Below are 20872 nucleotides of genomic sequence, written 5' to 3' on the forward strand. Positions count from 1 at the left end.
AGATCCTATGCCTGGGACCTGTATATCCACACTTGCACCCACCCTCCCTGGTAGATCCTACAGGAGTAGCACATGCCAGTCTCAAAGGTTAATCCACAGTGGGGGTGTGAATGGCTGAATGTGGGTTCAGCTTCTACATAGATAACTGGTTATTGTAGAACTGATCTACACCTGCAGCTGCTGTGACTCTGGTGATTCTAGGTAACCTAGATCAATCACATTTTCCCCCCACCCCTGCCATGGCCCTGTCACTCTTAGGTGGCTGTTATAGTGCCTGCTGAGGCGACCACTGTGACCAAGAATCTTAGTAATAGGGAATCTCAATTTGGTTTTGCAGAGAGAGCCTGATAAATTAATATCCTATCTAAGGAACGCAGCAGGCGCACAAATTACCCACTCCCAACCCTGGAAGATAATGATTAAAACAACATGGAACTCTTTCAAGGCCCTGTAGTTGGAAAGAGTCCACTTTAAATCCTTTAAAGAGAATCTATTGCAGGGCAAGCGTGGTGCTGGCAGCCACGGTAATCCCACTTTCAGTGTGGTGTGCTGAATTTGTGGCCATTAAAATGCTTGTTCTTGGATCTTAGGTGCTGCCGGGGTCCATTGCAAGAAAGTCCATGCCTCTTGCCTTTTGGTACCTTCCGGGCTCTTCCCTGAGTTTCCCTGGAGCTGAAGTGTGCACTTGAAGAAAATTAGTGTTCAAAGTAGTGTGGGCTGCCTGGATACTGCTGGTGGGAATCATGGAATGGGAGTGTGGTTCTATTTTGTTTGTGTCAAAACTTTGAGGAAGCTGATTAAGCAGGGCAGTTGGGGCATTAGTATTGCACCGCTAGGACTCAAATTCTGGGCCGGTAGTAAGACTGATCAGAGTGAAAGCTTTTGCCAAGGATGTTTTCATTAACCAAGGATGAAGGTGAAAGTAGGAAGTTTAAAGAAGTTCAGGTCCTGTGTAGTTACGAACATAAATGTGATGTTGACCACTGCATTAATGCCCATGACCCACTAGCAGCTTCCAGGAAACCCTTTGGGTTGTGGTAGGAGGAAGGTCTGTGTTCAAAGCTGAATCTGAAAGGCAGCAGCAGTAGGGATGGCATAATTCTACTCAACATGAGCAACCTTACCTGCTTCCAGCACAGACAGGATTGTCCCATTGATAGTTGTTCTGTGGATGGGGGTGCATGGCTTTTCTACTCGATGAAGAGATTTGACTGGTAGTTAATCGATAACCAGGAAGACTAGCATGCTAACCAGTTAGGCGAGCATTCAGCATCCCCCAATTCAGACAAATGACATTCAGCCATCTGAGATTGAGCAATTAAACTCTGGATCGCCCAACTGGTTAGCACACTAGTCTCCTTGGTTATCTAGTCACCAGACGGATCTCTCCACCAGCCTAGAAAAGGCATGCACCCCCACCCACAGAAGAGTAGCCACAGGTCTGTGATGCTCTTAAATGCCTGGAACCACGCACCACACTGCTCTCAGCATGTGCTTATTTGAATCCGATGGGTGCCAGAGACCCATTAAATCCATTAGTGATGCGGATCGGGATTGTAGTAATTCCTTGTTAAGGAAGAATTCCCCGTGAGAGAGCAGGCCGAAAGTATGCATTAAGTTTCTGCTGATTCTCCCTCGATAGGCCACTAGGGATTGGCTCTTGGCCCTGACGCATAGCTGAGAACGGTCGAAAATAAAAGTTATAGCCAGGGTTCCCTAAGTGGACCCAGGTAGGAGCTTTAAAGCGAGAGTGCGAAGGATCAGTAGTGGTTCCTCCACCGTCGTGCTGCTTCGGGTCCACTCCAGGCAGGAGGACAGGCAAATGTGCCCCTAGAGCCTCGTAATGCTGGGCATGAGGGGTGGGCTGCGGTCCAAGGACCCCTTAGCACTGGACTCCTGTCCCTTCTGCTTAAGGTGGCTTCCGGCTCATCTCTCTGTGGCCTGGTGCCTTTGTGGCTTTGGGGTATCCCCTCCCCCAACCAGTCCTTGAAGTGTGTGTGTGTGTTTCTGTGTCTGTCTACTTCACACTCTTGTGGGGTGGGACGACATGAAAAGCATGTCTTCTAACTGCTGTTACTGTGGTGAGTCCTCAGATGTGTTTTGTGGAGTTTAGGCTGTTAGGACTTTAAACCATTAAATTGTTAAGACTGGAGGCCACGCGCCGTGGCTCACGCCTGTAATCCCAGCACTTTGGGAGGCCGAGGCGGGTGGATCATGAGGTCAGGAGATCGAGACCATCCTGGCTAACACGACGAAACCCCGTCTCTACTAAAAAATACAAAAAACTAGCTGGGTGCAATCGTGAGCGCCTATAATCCCAGCTACTCCGAGGCAGGAGAATGGCGTGAACCCGGGAGGTGGAGCTTGCACTGAGCTCCATTGCACTCCATTGAGATCGTGCCATTGCGCTCCAGCCTGGGTGACAGCGAGACTCTGTCTCAAAAAAAAAAAAAAAAGGACTGGAGTTTAAAACTGTTAGGATGCCAATGGTGACCTGATTTTACATATTTCTATTATCTGTTGTGGAGAGTGCAGTTTTAAATAAAATCATCTGTTCCTGTTATTTTCAACTTTGGTTTATTTAAAAGCTGTTATACAAAGGAACAACTTTTAATACATTATTTAGGAAGTTTTTTCGTTTTAAATATACACTTGAATCGCAACTTAATCGCAAGTTTCAGTTCTCCATGCTATTAATGTTTTGTCAAGTGATAGATTCTTGCTTTAATGTCCAATATTTTGGTTTATGCTTGTCTCTTGTTTTTTTAAAAAAGTTAATAAGCAAAGGAAATTCAATTTTCCTTTTTCATTGACAGACATATGTAGAGTGTGTCGGTCGGAAGGAACACCTGAGAAACCACTTTATCATCCTTGTGTATGTACTGGCAGTATTAAGTTTATCCATCAGGAATGGTAAGTCATACTTTTAGAAAGTTGTGTAAGTCGGAGCTTCAGTTTTGTCATGTATACAGTAACAAGGATCATTTCAATGTACTTTCTCTGTAATTATTTTTAAAATTTTATTGTATTGTCCCGAGCACAGGAAACTAAAAAAGCCCTTTTATTGTAAAATTTCAAAAATTTGGAAAAGAAATTTTCCATTAATTCTTAATACCATGGCTGTTATTTTGGTGTATCCCCTTCCAGGTACACGTGATTACCCATTGTTATTTCTACCATGGAGAGCTTATTTTGTTCTCCGAAAGTGTTACGATTTTCTAGTTTTGCTTGGCATAATAGTAGCTTACATTTATGAATAACTTTTTGCCAAGAACTATTCTTAGTGTTTTGTACATCTCAACTCACTTAATTCTTATAAGAAAACTGTGATGAGGTAGAGTGTTATTATTATGCAGATGAGGAAACTGAAGCATAGGAAGGTTAGATAACTTGTCCTAGGCCACATAGCCAGCCAGTTAGTGGCAGAACCAGAATGCAGACCTAGCTACCAGGTACCAGTATTATCAGACCAGGATTAAAACTGATGTTGATGCTTGGAGATTCTTTCATATTCATTTTGCTTTGAGGAAATCACAATTTTGATTAATTAAACCTTTTTTAATGGTAGAAAAATGTGTTGTTTTTATGTCTAGCTGTTGTAGTTTTTTATTTTTAGAAGGCGGTTACAAAAAGTTGAGTATTTTAAATTTGAAAATTTTGAAACTAAAAGCTCTGTGATATGTACATTTTTAATAAAAACAATGTTTTCAACAAAACTGTAGGTTTCTTTGTTGTAAACTCTGTACTTATGAATCTGTTTATAATTACAGCTTAGTTCAGTGGCTGAAACACAGTCGAAAAGAATACTGTGAATTATGCAAGCACAGATTTGCTTTTACACCAAGTAAGTTCTTTAGACCTTTTCACTGCATTTGTTTGGTTATCACTCATGGCATAAAGGTGTTTAGATCAGTTGACAGAGGAAGAGGGAAAAAGTGTTTAAGTACTTTAAAACAACTGTTTTCAGCTTGATTGTCTTTGATAGTGATAGGAAGTATTGATATTTTATTTAGGAAAATATTTTTAAAAACTGTATGCTCTCTTTTATCACACACATGTTTGAGATTTAATTTGTGGGGTTTTTTTTTGTCTTTAAACATTTTTTTACTTTTAATTATAGAAAAGTTCAAACACATGCAGAAATCTAACAAGTCCACGTGTACCCATCACTTAGTTTCAACTCATAGCCAGTCTTGTTTTACACATGCTCTTGTTGCCTGCCTCTTTATCCTTTTATTTTTTCTCCATTATTTAAAAAATAATTCTACCATTTATAATTTCATCTGTACATATTTCAGTATGTATCTCTAAAAGGTAAGGGTTCTTTTTCAAAAACGTAACTATAATATCGTTATCCACCTAGAAAAATTAATGATGCCTTGATTTCATCAGATACTCACTACTCTTCAAATTTGGACTATATTTTGAGTTAAAGTTGTGTAGGTTAGAATAATAGCCATAAAACTTAAAAAAAATAAATAAATAGAGTTGGGGGGGGGGTCTCACTATATTGCCCAGGTTGGTCTTGAACTCCTGGCCTCAAGCAGTTCTCCTGCCACAGCCTCCCAAAGTGTTGGGATTACAGGCTTGAGCCACATTGCCTGGCCAAATAAAGTTTTAAATTACCGTTTTTTTCATGAGACTAACTTTTAAGGTCAGTATTTCATAAGCCTTTATAAAATATTTTGCAACCTTTAAGGTTTTAACTATAATTCCTGTGCCTATTAATACTTAATATGCTTCATCTTAAATAAGTAGAGGACTGTGCTGGCAGATTATTAAGTATTTGAAGCATAATTTTTCATTCTGGGATGCCCTACATTGCCTTCCCTTACAAAGGATTTTTGTGTTTTAGTTGTGTGTGTGTGGTTTCCTTTAAAGCATCTTGAGCTTCTCAATATAAATGCTGTAAATTAGTGTTTTACTTTGTTTTTATTTGATGAGTATAAATGATTAAAGTTATTACACTTTCACTTTTGGAGCTGTATATTCATCTAAAAAACTCAATTCTGTTATTTTGTAGTAATTAATTTTCTGTAGTACATAAAAGCTGTACAGCTTGTCAAGATTCATAGGAAACTAAGACTAAATAGTTAAGTATCTTCATGAAATTCAGTTGATAGGAAATACGTGGCCTTTTACTTTGAGGCCAGAAGCAGCTTTTTTTGTACATTTTAATTTTCATTTGGTAGTTATATTCTCTATTTCTTTTATGTTTTCCAAAAAAACCTCTATTATTACTGGTTTTAATGACTTACTCTTGTATGCCAGATATCCTATGGAAGTCTATGATCTGTGGGCATGTGTCATTAAAAGTTGCTATTTGTGGCCAGGCGCTGTGGCTCACGCCTGTAATTCCAGCACTTTGAAAGGCTGAGGCAGGCAGATCACCTGAGGTCAGAAGTTTGAGGCTAGCCTGGCCAACGTGGTGGAAACCCTGTCTCTACTAAAAATGCAAAAATCAGCCAGGTGTGGTGGCAGGCGCCTGTAATCCCAGCTACTTGGGAGCCTGAGGCAGGAGAATCACTTGAACCTGGGAGGCGGAGTTTGCAGTGAGCCAAGATTATGCCACCACACTCCAGCCTGGGCAACAGAGTGAGACTCTGTCTCAAAAAAAAAAAAAAAGTTGCTATTTGTTAATTGTTTATTTCTCAATGTTTATGGGTGTGAACCGTTTTGTGATAGTGCTCTTAAAAATTTTAGGTCATTGCTTTTAAACCCTGATATATCATAAGTTCTTGTTTTGGCCTTAGTGGAGAAAGAAGTGTGTGTTTTTCCTTTATGTTCTTTCCTAGCTACCTGTGGTAGAGCTTTTTAATAATAAGCAGTGGTTTTTTTATTGGAGCCATTTTAAAAGGGAATCCTAAAATGTGGCAGAACCTTTCTTTTTCTGAATGTGTTGAGCCACATTTCGCAGAGTAGTGGGAAGATCTGAATTTATCGTTTGAAATTTTAAGTATTATGCTAACATTGGGAAAGTGGCTAACAAATGTCAGTGGGATGTTTGCTCCCACGTGAAATGATCTGCCGCAGACTGTTGTGCTTTTTGAGTGCTATTTAATGCTTATATTTGGGGGAGTGTTGATGGCATGTTTTCAGTTTCATCTTTTGCTCCTGTTTGCTTTATCATATCTCTTATAATTTGGGAAACCAGATGATTATATTGGTTGAATGTTAAAATATGTGTAAATGGGCCTTGTATGAAGTTTATGGCTATTTGCAAGGGATGTGAACATCTGTTGAATTTTTTTTCCTGCTCAGAGGCCTTTGTTGATTTCCACGTTTCACACGTGATTTACCTCATAAATGACTTCTTGGGTAAATGTGATATTGTAACTATTTGTTTTATTTCTTTTAATAAGAAAAAAATTAAGCACAAGGCAAATATTGAAAGTTTAATTAATGTATTTTATATTTATGAATTAAGCTATTTTCAAATCTTCATGAAATTTTAAGTACCTTTTTTCTGCTTATAGTTTATTCTCCAGATATGCCTTCACGGCTTCCAATTCAAGACATATTTGCTGGACTGGTTACAAGTATTGGTACTGCAATACGATATTGGTTTCATTATACACTTGTGGCCTTTGCATGGTTGGGAGTTGTTCCTCTTACAGCATGTGAGTATTCATGCCTCTTATTGGAGTTATTTAAACATTGCATAACTACTTGATATTATAAAGCAATATTGCATCATATTATTATTTGATGTTTAGTTATTTGATGTCAGAATGTCACGTATTAGGAAAGCCTTATTTAGAAGATGTTCATCTGAACTAAGAATGAGTTTAACAGGTCAGTTTCTTGAATGAATATGGGAAAGGACACAGCATACAGAATGGCTAACCATGAAAGTTCATGAATGCATTGAAAAAATCAAATCATAACTGGATTTGAAGTATACTGGAGCTTTCAAGGACTGCAAAAGATGGCCGGGCATGGTGGCTCATTCCTGTAATCTCAGCACTTTGGGAGGCCGAGGTAGGCAGATCACGAGGTCAGGAGTTTGAGACTAGCCTGGCCAACATGGAGGCTGAGGCAGGAGAATTGCTTGAACCCAGGAGGCGGAGGTTGCAGTGAACTGAGATAGCACCACTGCACTCCAGCTTGGGCAACAGAGCAAGACTCTGTCTCGGAGGGGGGGGGGAAAAAAAGGACTGCAAAAAATGAATTCTTTTGGGATTCCACAACCCTCCTTTAAAAAAATACTCACATGGCCGGGTGTGGTTGCTCACGTCTGTAATCCCAGCACTTTGGGAGGCCGAGGTGGGAGGCTCACTTGAGGTCAGGAGTTCGAGTCCAGCCTGACCAACATGGTGAAACCCCGGCTCTACTAAAAATACAAAAATTAGCCGGGTGTGGTAGTGTGCGCCTATAATCCCAGCTACTCGGGAGGCTAAGACAGGAGAATCACTTGAACCCGGGAGGCAGAGGTTTCAGTGAGCTGAGATCACGCTACTGCACTCCAGCTTGGGCAACAGAGTGAGATGTCACCTCAATAAAATACAAATAAAATTAAAATAAAATTAAAAAATACTCATACATGTAATGGTCCTAAATAATTGGGAGGCTTATCTTTCAGATATAGGAGGCTCTTTGGGAGGTTGATATGCTAATCAACCCCCCTAATCAATCCAAAGAATCCTCTTGGATTCTTTGTTGTTCTTATAGACATGGAGAGAAGTATGTAGTATATGGGTGGCAGAGTATATAGATAAGATTCATTAAACAAAATTTTAAATTAGCATAATTAATATCTTCATGTCTCCTTAAAATATGGTAAAATAATGTTGATTACCTATGGAAATGAAATTCTTGGAAGATACACCAACTAGCAGAATATAGGTACTGTTGAAGAGTGAGTTAGCTAGAAAATTGTATGAAGGAATTCTCCCAGGATGAAACTCAGAGGGACAAAGTAGTTATGAGAAATAAATATAGAGAAATGGAGGCTAATCTAGTTGTTTCAGTATCTGTGGAGATGTGGAGATGAGGAAACAATTGGTGTCTTTTAGATTGAAAGAGAAAGCTGACCATGGTAAAGGAAAAGTCTCATGAACCTAGACATAGTCTCAAGTTTTCCAGAGCTGGGTAATGTGGCGATGGTGATAGAGGTATAGAGATTGTGTGCTTCCAGATTATCCTACAAAGTAAAGAAAATCAAAGTGGCATCAGACTTAAAATTAGCAATGTTGAATGCTCGAAGACAGTGGAAACTCAAAATTTCATGTTTTTGAACGTAAAATTCCCTTCCTGCAAATTACTCTCAGATGGAAGGACAAACTACAGATGTTTCAATAGATGTGAGAGATTGGAAAATTTACCACCTTAAACCTTTTTGAAAAAACTGAGGATATACTCTACTAAATGAGCAAGGAATCAAAGAGAGAAAGATGTGAGATTCAAAGAAGTGTTTCATATAGCTAAGTCTCGATTGTTAATCTACAATAATTAATAGTTTTTGGGTAACAGCCTGGAACTGAAATTCCAGATGATCTTAATGTGGGAGAAATTGTGACAGGAACATAGAAATTCAAGCTTTCAAAATTGCTTATCTCATTTGTGGGGAGATTATAGATGTTCTAGATGTAGGTAGAAAAATAGAGCATAACTGTGCATTAAAAATGTAGACTAGACTCACAACTACCCAGAATTAGACTCACAACTACATTGTTTCATTATTAATGACAAAAGTGCCACCACAGATCAGTGGAAAAAAGATGGTTTTTTCGGTAAATGGTATTGCAACAACCAGATGGCCATACAGAAAAAAATGAATCATACCATTACCTCAACCTAACCCAGAAATTAATTTGAGATAAAAGCCTGAATGTGAAAGTTAAAAAGAAACTTCTAAAGTAAAATATAGGAGAATAAGCATAAAAGAAAATATTAGTAAGTTGAACATAATTAAAGTTAAGAACTTATGTTCATCCTTAGACACTTTTAAGAATAAAAGGCAATTTAATTCTGGCATGCAAAAAAAAATAAAAATAAAAATAAAAAATAAAAAATTGAAAGGCAAACCAAGCCATAGAATGAGCGAAGATATTTGCAGTACACATATCCAACAAAGGACTTGTATCTAGAGTATATAAATCAATAACAGAAAGGCAAACACATCTCAGTTAAGCAGTGGACAGAAGGTCTAAACAGGTATTTCTGGAAAAACAGCTAAATATACTAAGCTCTCCATGTCTGTGGGTTCTGCAATGCTAACTGTGGAATTTGAGCATCTGTTTATTATTGAGGAGATTCCTGAAACCCATTCCCCATAGATACCAAAGGATGACAGTAGCCAATAAACACATGAAAAAGTGTTCAGCATCATTAGAGAAATGCAGAAGGAGGGTGACTAAAAATAAAAAGAGTAGACAGTGCCAAATGTTGCTTAGGATGTAGAGCATCTAGAACACGTGTACAGTGATCGAGGAGGAGTGCATATGTTATAACCACTTTGGAAAACTGGCAGTATCTGCTGATGCTAAATATTGTATACAAATACCTTATGATCTAGCAGTTCCATTCTTGGGAATTAACTAACAGAACGAGAAGTTTCTGTTCACTAAAGAACATATGTATAAGAATGACCACAGCATTTTTATTAATAGTACTTAAAAACTGAAATCAGTCAAATGCCTGTTAATAGTAGAATGGATACGTTGTGGTTTATTCATGCAATGGAATACTACATAGCAGGGAAAAAGAGCTGACTATTGTGACATGGAATAACATGGATGAATTTTACTTCTTTGACAAAAAACAAGCCAGGCACAAAATTGTGTGATTGCATGTGTGTGAAATTTTAAAACAGGTTAAATTCATCTATAGTGATAGAGATCTGAATAATGGTTACCTTTTGCAGGGGCTTTTGCCTCGGAAGAAGCTTGAAGGAGCCTTCTGGGGAGCTGGAAGTGTTGAACATCTTGGTTTGGGTGGTGATTACCCAAGACATGTATATTTTAAGAATTCACCCATCTGTACGCTTAAGATTTATGTAAAATGTACTTTAATAAAGACATAACAAAACTCAAGGGCAACAGCTAGAAGACTAGAAATAGGATGAGTAGGAAACAGCAAATAAAATTTGGAAATTTCAAACAAAGGCAGGAAAGGAAGGGAAGGCGGAGGAAGTAAGTAGGGAAATAAAATTAAATACGTCTGTAATCATCAGGGATTAGATTTCTCTGTTACGAGAGAGCTTCATAGATGTGTAGGTATAAAACTTGCATTACTACAAGAGATAAATACAAAGCAGCACAGGTTAATGCTAAAGAGATACAAAAATAGTTTTGTTAGCAAATGGCTAACAAAAAGCCAGAGCAATATTAATCAGCCAGATATCATTCAAATGCACTAAATGGGACAAAGCATTATATTTCCTATCAATAAAAGGCATAATCCACTAAGAAAATAGAATTAAAGAACATTTATACACCAGAAAACTGGGCCTTGAAATACATAAAAACAGTCACAGTCATAGTGGAAGACTTACATGCCTCTCTGAAATCAGTAGATGAAATAGGCAAAAGTAAGGACTTATAAGATTTAACAGTTATTAATCACAAGCTTGTTTTCTGTTCTGACTTGTTTGTATACAGATATGCACAATTTAAATTACATCACACGATACATATTCTGTAACTTTTCTCTTTAGCTTAGCATCGTATTCTGGTGGTCTTTCCATGTAAGTGAGTGTTCTGCTGCCTTTTTTTTTTTTTTTAAACGGTGCACAGCACTCTGTAGTAAGAAGGCCTATTGCATATGAATTCATTTACCTGTCTAAACATTTGGTTTGTCAGTTTTACATTGTTACAAGCATACTTGCGTGAGTATTTTATAAACACATGTAAGTAATTTCTATTACAGAAATTCTTTTCCTACCTTTCCATTTTGACTTGGTTTTGAAAACAGCCATTGAAGTCACTGAAAATCTGAACTGAAGTCTCTGATACAAGGCTATATAGGGAATGCTTAAGCTAATACACAAATACTGGTTTGAAAGAAAGCCTCAGGTTTTTATTCTTGTGCCCCATTTTCAAATCTGTGGTCTGTTATCTCATTCTGTCTAGAATTCTGCCTTCCTAACTAAAAGACTTTCTGCCTTGATAGCAGTACATTCACCCAAACTTTGTCTTTCTCTAAATGGCCAGAATTTAGAGTAATATATTCTGTATTTTAGAGAACCTCTGAATCTGTGCTTTTAGAATACTGATTGTCAGGTTGCCATTTATGGCATTGCAGTACATACTGTACTGAAAAATTCTCTTAATTTCAAAGACTTATATTTCCAAAACTGAAACATTTTATTGTCATGAGCAGACTTAATGAATTTTGGAATTCTAGAATTTAAAAAATTCTTTATATTATAATTTTGGAGATCTTTACTTTAGATTTTGCTTTTCAAATATCTAAGCTCATTCAATTAAAAAAAAAAAGTAAACCTAGAGAGAATCTAAGCACTAAACATGATTGTGTAACATTTACTCTTGATTGTCACTCTATTTGTGCCTGATCATGTTTTTAAAAATTTAATATTTTGAGACTTAGGTTTGTAAAGACTAAATGTTTATTTCAGTGGCATTTGTGGTGTTCCACTTTACTTCTGCTTTCTTGAGCAGCTATATGAGTTCATGATGCGAGTTGTGACTGTATGCCATCATGCTCTTTTTTGGTAGGCCGCATCTACAAGTGCTTGTTTACTGGCTCTGTGAGCTCACTACTGACACTGCCATTAGATATGCTGTCGACGTGAGTATTGAACCTGTGTGATGAATGTTGCATGATGTAGATGATGCTTGCTTTTTTCCTTGCATATTTGTTTTTATTATAATTTGTAAATTCTTCTGTTTTGAGAAAAAATAATTTATGTCTATTACGCTAACAGTTTTAGCTGCAGTAGAAGTAGCTGATAAATGTAAATGACATTTCTTTTAAAACATACCTGTTTCATGGGACTGTTTTGTAATGATGGGATGACTTTTCTTTCTTTTTTTTTTTTTTGAGATGGAGTCTTGTTCTGTTGTCCAGGCTGGAGTGCAGTGTTGCTATCTCGGCTCACTGCAACCTCTGCCTCCTGGGTTCAAGTGATTCTTCTGCCTCAGCCTCCCTGGTAGCTGGGATTACAGGCGCCCGCCACCATGCCTGGCTAATTTTTGTATTTTTAGTAGAGACAGGGTTTCACCATGTTGGCCACACTGGTCTCAAACTCCTGACCTCAGGTGATCCACCCGCTTCGGGCTCCCAAAATACGTGGATTACGGGCATGAGCCACCACGCACAGCTGGGATGACTTTCTAAATAGGCTGTCATGCAGTTTGAGATATATGCTACTGTCTTATGTTCATAAGAGTTTTTTTTTTTTTTTAAATGGAGCCTCACTCTGTTACCTATGGTAGCGTGCAGTGGTGTGATCTCTGCTCACTGCAGCTTCTTCCTCGTGGGTTCAAATGATTCTCCTGCTTCAGCTTCCTGAGTAGCTGGGATTACAGGCGTGTGGTCCCAAGCCAGGCTAATTTTTAAAAAATTTTTAGTAAAGATGGAGTTTCACCATGATAGCCAGGCTCGTCTCAAACTCCTAACCTCAAGTAATCTGCCCACCTCAGTGTCTCAAAGTGCTGAGATTACAGGCATGAGTCACTGTGCTTGGCCAAGAGTTCATTTTAATATGTTTTTAACATGCACATTTGAACTCAGATTTATTTTTTAAATGTTTTCCATGATTATTAGAATATAAATGCTAAAAACTTGCCTGTAGTTACTTTACTATATCTTGACATTAAGCATTGTTGCTTGCCTTATATTGGCAGACTTCTTTTTTCCTCTGACCTGATTGGTTTGAGGGTCACCTGAATTGCTTTCAATAGACTATTCATTGACTACAGAGGACCACTGGAAGCCTAGTGGGGCTAGTCAAACTAAATTACAAACATGGCTTGGTTTTATAGTCCTAAGCTGCCTTTTACAGTTTGAAAAATTGAGCCAGTTTTTCTGATAGCAGTTGTGGCCATGCTACTTTTTTTTTTGAGTAATATTTTGTACTCTATAGAATTTTTTTTTTCTGTGAAATTTTACTTTAAATTTCCTTGATGTCTTATCAGTTTCTATATATTCTGTAGCTCAGTAATTGAGGTCATCTCTAGGTGCACTGTATCAGTTATCTATTGCTGCAAAACAAACTGTCCCAAACCTTAGTGGTTTAAAACAACTACCATTTTATTTGCTTATAATTCTGGGGTCAGCAGTTTGGGCTGGGCTCAGCTGAACTTGTCAACTATTGGGCTTGCTTAGGTCACTCAGCTGTTTTACTGAGACTTAATGATCTAAGATGGTTTATCTGAGATGCCTTGGTTCTCCTCCTTATGGCCTCTTATCTTCTGGAATGCTAGTGGTGCTTCTTTACATGGTAGTCTCAGGGCAGCATTCTAAAAGGGCAAGAGAGGAAGCTTGCAAGCCCTCCTCTGGGCTCTGGAACTTAGGCAGCATCACCTCTCTCCAGGATTCACAAAACCAGCCCAGATTAAAGGAATAAGCGAAAAGGACTAGAGTTTGTCACCAAATGTTTAATATCTGTAACAAACAGTTAGGATTATTGCTGATGGCAAGGAAGATATAAAGGGGATATTTTGGTCCAAACCTTTCAGAATGTAATAGCCTGGAGAGTTCCTTAGTAAGGTGGTAGTTAGGATTCCTCTTTTGATTCAGGACATACTGCAGACTATATTTTCTAGGGGCCATGCCAGTTTAGTTTAAGTTTGGCGCTGCTGGGTCAAGGTCTACCAGATTGACCCTTCTCAAGTTTTCTATGGAGGAAAAAAGTGATTCCATTAAAATAATGGATTTTCCAGTGGCTAAGAGTTCAGAGGTGTTTGAGTTATCTGTGAATAATTCTGAAATCATAAACATGGACTAGGGAAGGAAAGATAAGCCTCTTAAGAGAGGAAAAGGAGAAAATGGTCCTTGGTATCACAACATTTGATGCATTTTCTTGTATGATTACTAAAGGAACCATACTTCACCTTTCTGGATTTGTTGAGAAACGAATACACTTTTGGCATATTTGCAGTTAGCATCAAAACTTGATTTGCTTTCTGAATGAAGAACTTTTTTTTTTGAGATAGAGTCTCACTCTGTACCCATGCTGGAGTGCGGTGGCTCAATCTCGGCTCACTGCAACCCCCACCTCCTGGGTTCAAGCCATTCTCCTACTTCAGCCTCCCGAGTAGCTGGAATTATAGGCGCACACCATCATGCCTGGCTAATTTTTGTATTTTTAGTACAGATGGGGTTTCACCGTGTTGGCCAGGCTGGTCTCAAACTCCTGACCTCAAGTGATCCGCCTGCCTTGGCCTCCCAAAGTGCTGGGATTACAGGCATGAGCTACCACGCCTGGCCAAGTGACAAACTTCTATAAAATTTGTAATAGACCTCTTTGTCTTACATATGGCATCCTGAATATCTCTTAACCTTCATTTCTTTATGTTGTCATTAGACTTGTCTGGAGGAGCTTCTCCTCTTTTCTGATTCGATGATTCTATTAATTTGTGTGAGTTCAGGTGTCAGCTAATCACATTTTTAAACGTGTGTAAAATAAGGATACAGAAATTCTTAGAGTTGGACAGAGTTTTTAACCTTTGGTAAATTACATAAGTTTAATGCATGGCCTTTGTCAAGTATTAGACTGCTTTTGTCTTTTTTGCTTTCTGCCTTTCTGTTTCTAGGCCATTTTCAAAAGATAGGCTATGGATAGGTAATTTCCATATAGTTTTGATGGTATTTGATGCCTAAATAAGATATATAATACAAGTATATAAATATGTATAGGTTCTCTTATAAATAGAATTTCACCATAATCACAAATAGTTCTGTTGGAGAAACTTGAGATTTTCATCCAAAAAATTATTGTTTATTTTTCTGGCTGTTTTTTTCCTGAGACTTAGTGTAAAATAAAACATTTTACCTTTATTTTCCTAATTTTAAGTGTTCTTTGGAGTAATTATATGTACTTTTTTTTTTTTTAATAGGGAAAATTTGTTGGCAGATTGTTTGCAGGGTTGTTTTGTGGTGACATGCACACTGTGTGCATTCATCAGCCTGGTGTGGTTGAGAGAGCAGATAGTCCACGGGGGAGCACCAATTTGGTTGGAGCACGCTGCCCCACCCTTCAATGCTGCGGGACATCACCAAAATGAGGTAACTCCCCTTCTCCAAAATTGATTTTACTTAGGTAGGTCATGAGAATTATTGTCTCTCTCTAAGACTCAAACTCTTGACTTCCATGTCCCTCATAAATGTTCTTTTGTTATTACAAAGGAGGGCAGTGGAAAGGTTTGGGTGAAGATGAAGAGAGATGTGAAAAATCAAGAAAATGTTGTTATAACTTTGCCTCTTAATTTTCTAGCTAGAGTAGGGACAGCATTGGAGGTATACTAAGGTCTGTGTGCACAATCTTACCCACTGAGCAGAAATTTGAAAACATTTCCTCAAGTGTTTGTTAACAGAATTAAGTTGCGTATATGTATATATGTATGTGCATTTTAAAAAAAATGTATTTTCATCTCTGATGCTGTCAATAAAAAAAAAGGCTGTCCTATAAGGAGAACTACAGAATGATGTTTTTAAGAGAGTCAGGTTTGTTAACCATTTTCTGTAATGGTTTGTGAACTGTTAATCCGCTAAATTATACTGAACGAATATGTGCACTATGAAGTGAGGTTATGTTCCTATATACTAAAATTGATCCCACATCGGATACATTTAAAAAAGATGTCTTTGAAAGGTTTTCTTTTTAAAAAGAGTTTGGTAGAGTTTATATTTGTTTTCTAGTTTTTTGTTTGTTTTGTTTTGTTTGAGATTGGGTCTTGCTCTGTCACTCAGGCTGGCGTGCAGTGGCATGATCCCACCTAACTGCAGCCTTACAACCTCCGGGCTCAAGAGATCCTCCTACCTCAGCCTCCTGAGTAGCTGGGACTACAGGCGCAAACCACCATGCCTGGCTAACTTCTTAATTTTATGTAGAGACAGGGTCTTGCTGTGCTGGCCAGGCTGGTCTTGAACTCTTGGGCTCAAGCAATCTGCCTGCCTTCGCCTCCCAAAGTGCTAGGATTACAGGCATGAGCCACTACACCTGGCCTAGTTTGTTTGTTTGTTTTAGCAAGAATAATGTGATTTGGAAACAGAGCAAAACAGACAAGTGGATCTAAATTTCTGGGCTTTTCTGTGAGTTTAGGCTCCAGCAGGAGGAAATGGTGCAGAAAATGTTGCTGCTGATCAGCCTGCTAACCCACCAGCTGAGAATGCAGTGGTGGGGGAAAACCCTGATGCCCAGGATGACCAGGCAGAGGAGGAGGAGGAGGACAACGAGGAGGAAGATGACGCTGGTGTGGAAGATGCGGCAGATGCTAATAACGGAGCCCAGGGTAATGGCTGCTTGTGTGTCCTCAGTCTTCAGCACTGCAAATCTGTTCTCAACTTGCATTGAGGAAAAGGGCTGGCATTTTCAAATTTTAATGTTGTGAAGTTCTATTTCTAACTTATTTTTACTTTATTTTGGCAAACTGGCATTTATGGATGTACATAAATACGTTTTTTTCTATGAAACAGCATGTTTTATGTTTTAAAATCCTTTTTACACAGGGACTTTTTTTATAGGATAGATAGGAAGAAATTATTTTTTAAGTTGGATTAGGTACTACTTTTTTTAAAATAAAGGACTTTGGTACAGATTTACCACATTCATTTGCTTCTGTCTTTCCATGTCCCTTGAGTCAGTGCAATTTTTAAAATTGAAAAAGAATCTTGAAGTGTATACTGTAGACAAGGTGCCATCCAAATAAATCAATATCTCATTTTCTAGCAGTGTAAACTCTAGCATATAAAATAAGATCCAAGACAGGAGGTGGGTAGATCACTTGAGGTCGTCAGGAGTTTGAGACCAGCTTGGCCAACATGGTGAAACCCCATCTCTACTAAAAATACAAAAATTAGCTGGGCGTGGTGGCGCACACCTGTAATCCCAGCTACTTGGGAGGCTGAGATAGGAGAATCACTTGAACCCAGGAGGCAGAGGTTGCAGGGAGCTGAGATCATGTCACTGCACTCCAGCCTGGGTGACAGAGCAAGATTCCGTCTCAAAAAAAAAAAAAGATCCAAGACAGAGTCTGCCAGTCAGCTGTCGGTCACTCACTTCCCGTCCTCCCTCCCACCACAGTTTTTCTGTCAAGCTTTGCACTGTCTCTAGGTCTACTTGGCATGCCTGATACTTGATTGTCTCTTTGTGTCAGGCACTCTGTTAGACACTGAGCATGTAACTGCGACCAAAACATTAGACTGCTGCATTCCTGGAGTTTCTGGTTTAGTGAAAAAGTAGGAAAGACGTGTCGTGTGATAAGTGTTGTGCAGGTTGCTCTGAGGATGCTGTTGGGGAGAGACCTATTTAATTAATTTACTTTTTTTTGAGACAAGGTTTTGCCCTGTCACCCGGGCTGGAGTATAGTGGCAGGAACACAGCTCACTGCAGCCTTGACCTTTTGGGCTCAAGTGATCCTCCTACCTGAACTCCCCAAGTAGCTGGGACCACAGGTGTGTGCCACCATGCCCAGCTAATTTTGTTTTTGTTTTTGTTTTCCTTGGTAAAGATGGGTTCTCCCTGTTGTCCTGGCTGGTCTTGAACTCCTGGGCGCAAGTGATCCTCCTGCCTCAGCCTCCCAAAGTGCTAAGATTACAGGCATGAGCCATTTTGCCCAGCCGAGACCTGTCCTAAATAAGGTTTCCCAGGTAGCTCAGAGTACCTGGTATTTGAGCTGAGACCTCTGAAGGATGATGAAAAGTGGCTTGTGTAATGGTAATAGGGAACCTTTGCAGGGAGAGGTCAGAGGCTCTGAGAATACAGCTTGCTGCTACCTTTGGGTCTGGCTATTATTTCTCTCCCTTGATCTAATACAATAGCTCCTAACTATTCTTTCTCCTTCCATTCTTGCTCCACATAATTCATATTACTCTGCTGCCTTTAAATCTTTTAGTAGTTTTTCCATTACTAAAGAATAAAATCCAGACTCCACATTTCTCTTGTATGATCTGATTTCTGTCTTCTACTACCCATATCATTACTCAGAATGTCCTAGTCCCCTGGTTTCCTTTTCTCAAATCTGCCAGATTCTTTCCTGGCTTAGAGCTATTGAATTCCTCTCTTTCACATAACCCTGTTTGTTCCCTTTCTGGCATTTATCTCAATCTAGGATTACATTACTTTATATGTAGTATTTATTTATATGTATGTTTTTATTCTTATTTGTTCCCTGACAAGCAGATACTCGGTATGGAAATGTGGCTTAGCTTCTCAACAACAGCTTACAAAGTACTAAGTTTTACTATTTTTAGTGCATTTTATTATTATTTATTATTTTTAGTTCAAATTCCATTAGTAATCTTTAAATTGCAATTATATTTTCAGATGACATGAATTGGAATGCTTTAGAATGGGACCGAGCTGCTGAAGAGCTTACATGGGAAAGAGTAAGACCTTTTTCTGTCAAGTATCCTGGTGTTTTAATCCTAAAATATATTTTAAACTTTGTTATATTTAGATGTTATGGTTACAGTTGATGAAAAGTTACTGGAATTTTCATTCCTAGTGAAAGTTAAGTGATACACTGTGGTGAAAATATTGTGATGTTGGTGGCTTTTTTTTCTCTCTTACGAAACCTTGTTCCATTTAGGAAATGTTTTACCTGAAATTGTGGACTTTTGAAAAACAAAATAACAATTTAAATTTAAATAGTATTTTCATGCTTCAGTTGACAAAATAATACAGTTGTATTATGAAGTAGTCTTAATTAGCTCTATATCTTCAGTAACGAATCCAAGATGGAATTTTTTTAGACTTTATAAATCATGTAATTTTGAGTAAAAGGAGACTCAAAATATAAAACTGTCATTCAGAAACAGAAATTTTTTTATTTTCTGAAAATGATAGGAAGTAATGGAAAGTTGTGGATGGAGGACTATATTTAAAGATATTGAAAAGAAAATGAGGCTTTTCATAAATTAGGATAGAAAGTTCTGTTGAATCTTAATGCTTATCGTTTTTATTTTTAGATGCTAGGACTTGATGGATCACTAGTTTTTCTGGTAAGTGAAACTAATTTATTTATTTATGTATGTATTTTTATAATGGAGTCTCGCTCTGTCACTCAGGCTGGAGTGCAGTGGCGAGATCTCGGCTCACTGTATCCTCTGCTTCCTGGGTTCACACCATTCTCCTGCTTTAGCCTCTCGAGTAGCTGGGACTATAGGAGCCGGCCACCACGCCCAGCTAATTTTTTGTATTTTCAGTAGAGATGAAGTTTCACCGTATTAGTCAGGATGGTCTCAATCTCCTGACCTCGTGATCCACCCACCTCGGTTTCCCAGAGTGCTGGGATTACAGGCGTGAGCCACCGCACCCCGCCTAAGCGAAAGCGAATTCTTTTTAATAACAGAATTGGAGTTGTCTTAGTGATTCAGAAACTTCACATTTATAGTATGTAGTAAAGGTCAAGATGCCTTTTGGCTTTTGATTACTTTATATGTTGAAGATTGTATGTTTAGTGTGCTGAAAATATTAAAAAAGCATAAAGGTAATAACTATTTTTAAAAAATTATTAAATATTTGATTTTTAGTAAAGAAAATAAACTTCAAAGTTAATGGTAGGTAAAAAGAACTTGGTCTTCTTTTAAAGTTCCATCTTGCAGTGTTTATTGCCTCTACTGGTGGAAGCAAAGTGGTTTTGCATATTTACACAGTTAGACACCCCAGGCTGATGTTAGGTTTTCCTGTTTGCTGAACCCCACCTATCTTTACCTAGGAACTCTGCCTTATTAGTAAAGGTTGCAACTCTAAGGTGAGAGCAATTCTTTAAAGAAGTTGTTCTTTAAAGAAGAAATGATGCTGTTTTCAGGTCCTGTAATATGAAGTTATTTGCCATTTGAGATTTTTAAATAGCTTAAGATGACTTTGGCTGCAGGTAGCAGAACCCTACTGGTTGGAACATTAATAAAACAGGAAGTCCGGAGGAAGAATGAGCTTCAGGTTGCTTGATCCGTAAGCCCAACAATGTCCTCAGAGACCCAGATATCTCCATCTATCTCCTTTGCTGTCCTCAGTGTTGGCCTTCTCCTCAGGCTGGCTCCAGATGTTAACCAGAAGAGGATGTTGAATTTAGCAGTGTGTAGATTTTTAGGAACATATCTGGTATAATTCCACAGTTTAGTGGGAATGTGGTATTAATGAGCTTCTAGTCATGGTTTGATCACAGTCAGTATAGAAAGCATTATTTGGCCACATACTGATTTATATTTATTACCCTGCCAGTTCCTCATAAATGACGGACAGAAGTCGTTAAGGTAGTGGTGTTGACTGAAACCCATTTGAATTATTGAAAAAACTTTTGACAGGATGAATTCATTATTTTAGTAAAAAATATTTAATGTGAAGATGTGTGCCAGCTATTGTGATAGGCACTGGGGAGTTCAGTGATGAATGAGACAGGGTCCCTATTCTCAAAGATGCACTATATTGAGGTAGAGAGAAATGCACATGTAAACAAGGAACGTTTTGGAGACTCAGTGACAAAAAGTGTGCACAGGACACAAGGGGCACAAAAGGGAGTTTGATTAGGTCTGTCTTAGTGGAATGGAGTTTGTCAGCAGGAGATTTTCAGTGAAGATAACTTAGAGGTTGAAGCATAAAATATGTTGGGGATAGGGAAAATTTAGGAGCCCTTAAGGCAGAGAGGTTGAAAAAATTGAGCCAGCATGGTGAGAAGAAATGTAGTAGTCATTTACAAACTAATTACCCTTCTTGCTGGTTGGATTTGTGGAAGATTAGGGGACC

The 20872-nt window shown here is 38.4% G+C and overlaps 1 protein-coding gene across 1 annotated transcript in view; it reads left to right on the plus strand.

Annotated features, from left to right (window-relative positions):
• Window positions 1–2802: 2802 nt before the first annotated feature.
• Window positions 2803–20872, plus strand: part of MARCH6 (membrane-associated ring finger (C3HC4) 6, E3 ubiquitin protein ligase) — a 59932-nt gene continuing 41862 nt past the window's right edge. Inside the window, exons 1-8 of the mRNA XM_011978053.1 lie at window positions 2803–2913; window positions 3771–3844; window positions 6477–6620; window positions 11679–11751; window positions 15024–15192; window positions 16229–16418; window positions 18452–18513; window positions 19096–19128. Of these exons, the coding sequence (XP_011833443.1) occupies window positions 6491–6620; window positions 11679–11751; window positions 15024–15192; window positions 16229–16418; window positions 18452–18513; window positions 19096–19128 (657 nt within the window). The 5' untranslated portion in view covers window positions 2803–2913; window positions 3771–3844; window positions 6477–6490. The remainder of the gene's footprint in view (window positions 2914–3770; window positions 3845–6476; window positions 6621–11678; window positions 11752–15023; window positions 15193–16228; window positions 16419–18451; window positions 18514–19095; window positions 19129–20872) is intronic.

Source organism: Mandrillus leucophaeus, unplaced genomic scaffold (assembly GCF_000951045.1).
Source record: "Mandrillus leucophaeus isolate KB7577 unplaced genomic scaffold, Mleu.le_1.0 Scaffold188, whole genome shotgun sequence".
In the NCBI taxonomy this organism is placed as follows: domain Eukaryota; kingdom Metazoa; phylum Chordata; class Mammalia; order Primates; family Cercopithecidae; genus Mandrillus; species Mandrillus leucophaeus.